This window comes from Platalea leucorodia, assembly GCF_965183815.1.
Source record: "Platalea leucorodia genome assembly, contig: HAP1_HAP1_SCAFFOLD_24, whole genome shotgun sequence".
Taxonomy (NCBI): Eukaryota; Metazoa; Chordata; class Aves; order Pelecaniformes; family Threskiornithidae; genus Platalea; species Platalea leucorodia.
In genome coordinates this window covers 1,455,178-1,464,824 of record NW_028121458.1, presented here as the reverse complement: position 1 = coordinate 1,464,824, position 9,647 = coordinate 1,455,178, and the positions used below count along the sequence as shown (strand labels likewise).

The following is a 9,647-nucleotide window of genomic DNA, read 5'->3' as shown; positions in this document are numbered from 1 at the left end:
CCCTCTCTTCATTTGCCAGGCTCAAGGCACTGCACTCAGGGCTTGGCAATGAGACACTGCTTTCCTTAGCAGACAGCACCTTAAGACACCGGATTCTGCTGGACAGGGAGTCCTGCGGGGCTGTCAGCATCCCTCCAGAAGGGCACAGCTCTCCTGTAGGACCTTGGAGATGTCTGAGAGCACCCGATCTGCCCACGCCAATCAGCATCCTTGCCCTGTCCTCTTCCTCATACTCTGCAGAGCTGTGCTGGAAAGGAGAGGTGTTTTGAACTCTGCACCTGGCACAGCACCCCTCTGCTCCCAGGACAGGACAGTGTCTTTTGCAGAGCAACCTCTGGGTGCAGCCCTCCTCCAGCTGAGAGCGGTGCAAGGCCAGAGCAGCTGGGCACCAGGCTGATGGACAGAGCAGCCCTCCTGGATGGGAGCACTGACGCAGGTTTACAGAGGGAGCAATGGGGGAAGGTAACCCTTTCCAAGAACGTTTCCCAAGTGGGATGGGGGTGTCTGAATACTAAAACACAGTGTAACGGGACCCATTTGCTGAACCTCATCTCCCACCTTCCTCTGGGGAAGAAAGCGTCCTTCTGGGCTTTTTGCCCTCCGCTCTAGTGCAGCACAGGGAACTCCTCCCCAGAAGCCTCCCTCCAAACACCCTGGGCTGTTGCTGCCTCCATGGGTCATTGCTGGAAAGCAGGGCTGACCCTTCAGGAGCCCCTGGGGAGAGGGCACGGCTCTGCACAGCACACTCAGCCAGCACAAACCACAGCTGAAGCCTCCGAGCTGCGTAACAGTCCCCCGGGAAAGAAAAGCACCCTTAGGTATTGCACAATGAATGAATCAAATTTTGCTTAGAGAAGCTTCTCTGAATTTTTCTCTTTTCTCTCCTTTGGCAGTTTCCATGCCCAGAAGCAGCAAACGTCCAATGGCAGCTCCATGAATGAGTTCCTCCTCTTGGCATTGGCAGACACGCGGGAGCTGCAGCTCTTGCACTTCTGGCTCTTCCTGGCCATCTACCTGGCTGCCCTCCTGGGCAATGGCCTCATCATCACTGCCATAGCCTGTGACCACCACCTCCACACCCCCATGTACTTCTTCCTCCTCAACCTCTCCCTCCTCAACCAGGGCTTAATCTCCACCACTCTCCCCAAAGCCATGGCCAATTCCCTGTGGGACACCAGGGCCATCACCTACTTGGGATGTGCTGCCCAAGCCTTTGTGTTTGTATTTTTCATTTCGGCAGAATATTCTCTCCTAACCACCATGGCCTACAACCGCTATGTGGCCATCTGCAAACCTCTGCACTACGGGACCCTCATGGGCAGCAGAGGTTGTGTCCACATGGCAGCAGCTGCCTGGGGCACTGGGTTTCTCTATGCTGTGCTGCACACTGCCAATACATTTTCCCTCCCCCTCTGCCAAGGCAATGTCCTGGACCAGTTCTTCTGTGAAATCCCCCAGATCCTCAAGCTCTCCTGCTCAGATGCCTACCTCAGGGAAGTTGGGCTTCTTGTGGTTAGTGCCTGTTTTGTATTTGGGTGTTTTGTTTTCCTTGTGGTGTCCTATGTGGAGATCTTCAGGGCCGTGCTGAGGATCCCCTCTGAGCAGGGTCGGCACAAAGCCTTTTCCACGTGCCTCCCTCACCTGGCCGTGGTCTCCCTTTATGTCAGTACTGCCGTGTTTGCCTACCTGAAGACTCCCTCCATCTCCTCCCCATAGTAGACTTAGTGGTGGCAGTGCTGTACTCAGTGGTGCCTGCAGCAGTGAACCCCCTCATCTACAGCATGAGGAACCAGGAGCTCAAGGATGCCCTATGGAAAGTGGCCCAATGGACGCTGTTTCACCAACAGTAACCTGCCTCGCCTGCTCTGCACATTTCTCAGAGTTTATCTTAGGCCACGAGTGTTCTTTATTCGCTTGTGATAATCCTGCTTAGAGATAATTATCTGGGTTTATACTACTTATCTTGAGTCTTAAACCTATTGTTTCTGACCCTTGCAGCAAAATGTGTCAGATGTGGCCTGTCACATAGCAGCTGTTCAATAAAACAGAATCTCCCAGGTCCAGTGCATGAAGGCTGGGCTCTTCCTCCAAAGTCTGTTCTCCTTGTGTTCTCAATGTTTTTTGAGTTAAGCTCATGGCACCTTTGGGTTCCATTGGACCAAATGTTCTGGATTTAAAAGCTCTCTTCTTGGTGTCCAATGGGAGGGGAGATGGCCCATGAGTTCCCATTCTCCCCTCAGGTTTCTTCATGTATGACAGGAGTGATGGCATATACCAGACTCCCTGGAAATGAATTTGGAGGGGTGAGGAGAGGGGAGGATGGGGACTCACCACATGCCCTGGGGTTGGAATGAATGGAGGCTCAGAAGGTGTAACACCCTCAATGGTGAAGTCCCCAAAAGCAAAGCACTAAATCATCTTATCCATGAACAAGGACTCTGCAGTGCCATGGGAGTCAGTGGGAACTCAGAAGCCAGAGGGAGGGGAGCCTGGAGAGATTCGGGAGCTGCCTGAGGTGGCCCAGAGCCAGGACTGATGTATTGTTCTGAGGAGTGGGGCTGGTGGAGGCAGAGGAGGGGCCAAATTCAGTCAGGTATGGGCATCACCTACAATATGAATTCAGAGGAGCCAGAGAGTGCCTCGCCTGTTTCCTCATTGCCTTTGGGCCAGCACCGGTCTTGGGGTTGATTGGGAGCCTGAACCCCCATCTCTGCCCTGCAGGAGCTGCTGTGCCCTTCAGAGGGGCTGGGGCTGTGGGGTGAGTGCCCAGAGCTCTGCAGCACCCTGTGGTGGGCGCTGCCGTGGGGCCAGCCCAGGCTGGGCTGCTCTGCTGGGCTGGGGAGGGGGCAGGGGATGTGTGGAGAGCTGGGGAGGGGCTGGGCTGGGCTGGGAAGTGCCTGGGAGAGGAAAGCAGCAGTGTAGAGGCAATCTGTGTGAGTGTGCAGGGTGGGGGCCCCCAGCAGGGTGCTGACAGTGCAGAGTCAGGCATCATGGTGAAGGAAGCAAGGCACCAAAGGTGCAGAAGAGAGGGGCCAGGTCTGTGCCATGTTCCCTGGACATCCTAGGGAAGCCGCCCTGTGAAAACTGTCCCGGATCAGTCCCACACACTGGCCATGTCCATCTCTGGCCGTACACCCCAGCCCTTAGGAGGAACCTTTGCTGCATGGTCACCTCTGTCCTCCTCTGGGGCTCTGTGATACTGAACTCTACCACCAGTAGTAGTAAAAAGGGAACCAGTTTCCTACTCATATTTATTACACACAAGTCCCATAGCTCTTGCCACAGCTGGTCTCTCAGCCAAGCCAGTTCTCAGACAAGTTGCTAGAGCAAGTGCTCATGGCCTTGTCTCAACAAATATTAGAAAAGTCCATTGATTGAAATCCTACCAACTGTCTTGGGTCATTGCTCCAGTGTTTGACTGTGGGGGATTTCTCAAGAACCCAGCCCTGTCAGCCTCTCCTTGTCCAGAATGTTCTCCAGGTCCCAACCATCCTTCTAGCCTCTGCAGGATTCGCTCCAGTCTGTCGGGGTCTTTCTTGTGCTAGGAAGCCCCACACTGTATACAGCAGTCCTCCCAGGCTCAACTTACTCCATTGTTCCCAATTCATCTACCCACCCCAAACCAAAGACGAGCAGGGAGGGTGGTGAGGAGGGGGTTAACAGTCACTACAGAACATCTCTGCTGCTCCTTCCTCTTTACACTTCACACTGGGGCCGGTCCTGTTCAACATCTGTGCCGCACAGGTCTTTTTCTTTCTCTTCTTGGTTGTAGGGGAGTATTGTTTTCTCACTGTCATGGCCTATGACCACTACGTGGCCATCTGCAAACCCCTGCACTATGGGACCCTCCTGGGCAGCAGAGCTTGTGTCCACATGGCAGCAGCTGCCTGGGGCACTGGGTTTCTCTATGCTGTGCTGCACACTGCCAATACATTTTCCCTCCCCCTCTGCCAAGGCAATGTCCTGGACCAGTTCTTCTGTGAAATCCCCCAGATCCTCAAGCTCTCCTGCTCAGATGCCTACCTCAGGGAAATTGGGCTCCTTGTGGTTAGTGCCTGTTTAGTCTTTGGGTGTTTGGTTTTCCTTGTGGTGTCCTATGTGGAGATCTTCAGGGCCGTGCTGAGGATCCCCTCTGAGCAGGGTCGGCACAAAGCCTTTTCCATGTGCCTCCCTCACCTGGCCGTGGTCTCCCTGTTTATCACCACGGCAGTGTTTGCCTACCTGAAGCCGCACTCCTTCTCCTCTCCATCCCTGGATCGGGTGGTGGCAGTGCTGTACTCGGTGGTTCCTCCAGCAGTGAACCCCCTCATCTACAGCATGAGGAACCAGGAGCTCAAGGATGCAGTGTGGAAGCTGATGACTGGATGGTTTTATGCAGCAACAAACTGCCCATCTTCTTCTGTATAGCACTCACAATGTAAAGCACTATAGGCCCAGCCTGACTTTGGTAGTTGGTTTGGTTTGGTTTTTAGCTTTTCTTAGCTGCAATAATGTTGTCCACAACGAAATGCCATTACTCATACCATTCCTAAGTCAGTATCTACCTGTCCTGTGTGACCCAGAGACTGTGTAATGACGAGCTGTGCTCTCTGTGATTTAAAACAAAATAAACGACCCTGCAGTGACTTGTTTGTCCCAGGTCCTTTACTGAGACCTTCTCTGGAGCTGCTGGGGCAGTGCCTGTGTGCAGAGGTGGAGGGGAAAAGAGTCCTGGCACAGCAGCGCTGCCAGGCAGCACCAGCACTTGGTCTTTCCGAGCTGCTCACTTTCCTCTTCCACTCGCTCCTTCTGAGCCCTTCTGTTGGTGTAAGGCCTGAGAGCACTGGCAGCTTGATATAGTCCTGGTGTGTGGCAGTTTGTGCCAGCAGGAGGGGACAAGCAGTGGGTGCTTCTGTGGCAGAGCTGACGTCCATAACAGCATTGCCATCATGAAAGGGCAGTTGCTGAAGGCTTAGGTCTCACCCACTGTGGACAGCTTCATTGCGAATGCTCCATCACGCTTCCTTGGCTTTCTGGCCTGTCCCTTTCATTGCATGCTGTCAAAGGAGGTGGCCTGCAGAGCATCTCCCCTGTGCAGTCAGAAGGGGTTCTGCAAGCATCAGTGACATTGCCCTCGAGAAGAAGGCGGCATTTTTCACCTTTCACAAGGCACAGAGCACATCTTGGGAATGAATGCACTCGGCGGCACACACACACAGCATCCAACTGGCGTTTTGCCCGTCTGTTTGCCTGTCCATCCAGGCTGCAATGGCCTAACTTGAGTAGAAGGCTATTGAGGGAGACCACACCAAGAGCCCTGCTGAAGCCGAGGTAAACGACAGCCACTCTTCTCCCCTCATGCACCAGCACAGTTACTTCACCACGAAGGCAATCAGGCTGGCGAGGCATGATTTACCCTTGGGGAGTCCATGCTGACTGCTTTTGGACATGTCCTTCTCTTTTAGCTGTCCAGAAATGTCAGCCATGAGGAGGCATTCAGTGGCTCCCTCCTCACCAAAGGGAGCTTGTACAGCCTGCGCTTCCCTGCCTTGCACTTTTGGCTGCCTTCAAAGATGGGTGCAACACTTGCTTGGCCTCACTCACATAAGACCTTCACCAGTCCCATGACCTTTCAAAAGGGATACTCAAAGAAATGCCAGTCTCCCCCTGTAACTCCATTACCACTATTCTGCCTGTTAAACAGTGTATTTAGTTTCACTAGTCTTTCATATACTTTCACCTATCCTGATAGAGTGGCCATTTCTAAAATCATCTTTGTGGATGCAGACTGCCTAGGCAAAGGCCCTTGCCGTTTTTCTCCAGTTTTCTCCTCCCCTTAGTCTTTGTTCCTTCAGATACCTCTCACCTATGCAGCTGCTTTAAGCCCCAGGGAGTTCAAAGCTTGCCTGTCTTTCAGTAGTCTAATTGCCTCTTTAACCAACACTTTAGTTGTTTTCCTATCTATCTGTTTGCACCTATCTATCTCTAAGCATTTCTCATAAGGTTATCCCTTGTAGAAAGGCAACCTCCTTAGAGGCAGCTTGGACTGAGCATATGGTTACAGAGTGTGTTTTATTGTTTGTGGAACTTTATCCTGCTTTGCTTTTCTTTAATTGCAAATAGGAGAAATTCTTCTGTGCCTGTGTGCAGCCAGTTCTCGAAGGAGAGCAGGTGGGAGATGGTGCAAAGGACCTGTAGCATCCAGCTACGGAGATCAGTGCAGAAGTCTGATGCAAGGAAAAGTGATGCAAGTCCCAGGGGGCCAATGTCAGAAATGGGGAGGTTTGGGAGGTGAGGAGCAAAGTTGTCCATACAGTGGCAGACCTCAAGGGACCTGTCCAGACCTCCCAAGCAGACGCTCTGGATCATTAACACCTGGAGAATGCGTCTATCACCTCTTCTTTAACCTCAGAATTAATACAAAATATCCTTTAAAACAAAAAATCATTTTTATTAGATGCACTTTGAAATCTTTCTCCTTAACTCCACTATGAAACCTCTCTAATTAGCTGTACAAGTCGTGAAGACTTGGAGAAAATCACAGGAAGAGACAGGGCTCGTTAGGGCTTTTCGTATTTTAATGAGCCCCAGGGTGTATTTGGGGCTGAGGCCTTGAACCTCAGATACGGAGAGGAGACTGAACAAACTGCTCCAGAAGTCCAAGTCAGAAGCAAACCCAAAGTACCCTGAAGCATTAATGGGTCCCATGAGGACCATTACTGACAAAGCCTCCCCAGGGACTCCTTAGAGCAGGTAATTGGAGGCCATGATTGCAGGCAGGCAAAGGCTCTGTGCAGGCAGCTGTAATGCTGAGCAAAGCCTTTGGTTTCTTTTGTGAAGCAGAAAGGCCAAGCCCTTATCCGCAGGCCCCGGGAAGGCAGATCCTGTCCCTCCCGCATGGCTCAGGGCTCTTCCTGGGGGCAGTGGGCTGTGAGGGTGAGCAATGCCAAGTGTAGGAAAACTGTACAACACCTCCCGGCCTCCCCAGGCAGGGCTGAGGAAGAAACAAAGGCCAGAGCCTCAAAACGACTTTTGCCTGGTAGGCCTCGGTGCCAGAGGCAGCTGCCATAGCCAAGAGGACAAAGACCTCAGTCCTCTTGGGCCTTTCAGCCTTGCTAGAGCCCTTGGCCACATCTCCTGCAGGCTGTCCTACGCTGTCCCATGCCTGCACCTCTTTGCCTTCAGGCTCTTGACATCCATCTTGCCTTCCCGCCTAGCTCTCAGCCCAGCATTTCTATATCTTCACTGAGGTCTCTGCACCCTTGCTGGATTTCCCTTGAAACACAAAGCCATGGGCTGATCCAGACTCCCTCTGGGTCACCTCTTGCACCACAAGGCTACCCTTTCAGTGACATTTCTTCTTCCTCACATCCAGTCTGAACCTTCCAAGCTGCACTTTGTGGAGGCTTCCTTCTCTTCCCACTACCAGGAAAAGCTCCATCACCTCTGAGGCCACCCTTCAAGCAGTTGCACGCTACTACTAGAGTGCCCTGAGCCTCCACTTCACCAGGCAAAAGAAGCCCAGGTCCCTCAGCCTCTGCACAGAGACCCAGACCCCCATCCTGAGATGCTGGTGGGCAGAAGTGGTTGGGGGGTGACCCGGAGGGCAGGAGCACCAGGAGGAGCGCAAGCCTGCTGCTGTACCTGCCATGGCAGTTGGGCAGTGTGGGGTTGGGTATGGGGCAAACAGCATTCTGAGTGGTCCGTCCCCATGGCGATCATTCCGCCAGCACCTGCTTCAGCCCGCCTTGCGATGCTTTGATTTTTCATACCACAACAACTTCCCACCTCCATGATTTTCCATCCTGCTGATGATTTCCTGCCCTCAGTGTGGGTTTCCCAGCCCCACCATGGTTCCCCGTCCCAGTGCTGATTTCCCATCCCAATGATGGTTTGCTATCCCAATGGTCTCCCATCCCAAACATGATGTTTTGGGGGAGGTGAATTTCCTGTCCAAGGGGAAGGGATGGGGCCAGCCCCAGTGGCCCTGTGATGCCAACATGCCTGTGCTGCCCCATCCTGCCCTGGTGGTTGGGACTGGGGGGTGGGGGGTGGGGGCACTTCTGGGTTGTTTTCGTCCTCCCCTCTGTGCCCTGGGGGGCAACTGCTGCTCCCAACTGTGGTGGAACCGGTGCCGGTACCGGTACTGTGTGGCCATGATGGGGAGCTGTCCTGAAAATTTGGCAAGTGGGCTATGCTGACCGAGGAGAGAAGCTGGGACGCAGAGTCTAGCATTACAAGAGGAATTCTTGCATTTGTGCGCATGAGATGTCCCATTCAAACTGGGGCACCACAAATGCGGTTTTACACACGCTTCTTATGCCTTTCAAGCATTCAGGTCCAATGCAATTTAACCAGTCCCTGCTGAACACACACACAGGCTGCTGTTCTGCAAAGCAACTCTAATTCTGTGGCGTCGTCATCCATCTGCTTCTTTCTTGATCTTGACGTCCCTGGAGTGGGTCTGGCTGCAGATCCTGGTCTCTGATGGCAGATAAGGGGAGGGTTTCACAGAGGTGTCGGAGGGGCTGGGATGCTGGCGTGAGCTGGGTCGTCCAGGGGCATCCTTTCTTCTTCAGGGTGGGGGCTGTCCTTCTCCTCCTTGCAGTGAGCTGGGGCCCTTTGGTCATGCTGACTGAACCATGACTGTGCAGTATACAATGTCAACGAGATGTTTATCTGTCTATCTTCAGGAACTTGGTCCAATTTCATACTCTCAAGACTAATTGCTGCAATAGTTAGGGCATGAGATTTTCCTGAGAGAGCCCCTGGGGTGTCCCTCTGTGGGGGTCCCCGGGAGGTACTTGTGGGGGTTGCTCGTAGATGGGTGGGAGCTGCAGGTACTGGGGGCGATGGTAGCAGCGTGGGGTGGGGATGCCGTTCCTGGGGATATTGGTTCCAGCCTGTGGTGGGGATGCCGGTGGTGGGGCTGTCAGCAGCAGGACGGGGCAAAGATACCAGGGGTGTTGGTACCAGGCCGGGGAGGGGATGCCGGTTCCGGGGCAGTGGTTCCTGTTGGGAACCGCAAGGTGGTGCCGCCTTTCATAGGGGTGGCCATCTTTCACCAGGGAATGAAACGGAGGGACAAGGAGCACTAGTTCAGAGCCAGCCTGTGGCTGTATCTTGAGGGCAGATAAAATTCATTGGAAATGAACATGTAAGAGACCAGGTGCTTTGCTCCACGAGTCTCACGGACACAGTCCTGTACCTGGGAAGAGTGGAAAAGAAACCCTCAGCAACCCAAATGTGCCAGCCAAAGCTGGGAACAGGCACGCTTACAGCCCTGGGCAGGTTTTTCTTCATCCGGCTGGTGCAGCTCAGGGAGGAGGTGGGAGCTCTGCCGGCAGATGAGCAGCCCTTCGCCAGCAGGGCATGGGGAAGCCCAGGGGCTGATGGCTGGGGGAGGTGCCAGGGCCGTGGCAGCTCTGTGGCCTCCAGGGGACACATCCCCATGCAGGCCCATGTCACAAAGGGGCACTGATGTGGCACCCACCCAGCACTTGTGACCTCACCTGGCCAGGGCTTGGAATCCTGAAGAGCAGGCCAGCGAAAGCCAGTTGGGCTGAGCTGCCCTTCGGGATAACTCGGCTCCTTCCATTGCTACTTGCGTGCCCACTTTTTTCCAGCCCTTTATCGTTTCCTGCCCACTTCTCCTCAACTTCCATCCT

At 53.7% G+C, this 9,647-nt stretch overlaps 1 protein-coding gene across 1 annotated transcript; it reads left to right on the top strand.

Moving 5' to 3' along the window:
• Positions 1–418: 418 nt before the first annotated feature.
• LOC309603203 (olfactory receptor 14A16-like) lies at positions 419–4,407 on the top strand (the record flags this gene model as incomplete). The annotated part of the gene is made up of 3 exons (XM_082338106.1): positions 419–462; positions 894–1,278; positions 3,814–4,407. 3 exons carry the CDS (start codon positions 419–421, stop codon positions 4,405–4,407), a joined length of 1,023 nt encoding a protein of 340 aa, XP_082194232.1.
• Between the last annotated feature and the right edge of the window lie 5,240 nt (positions 4,408–9,647).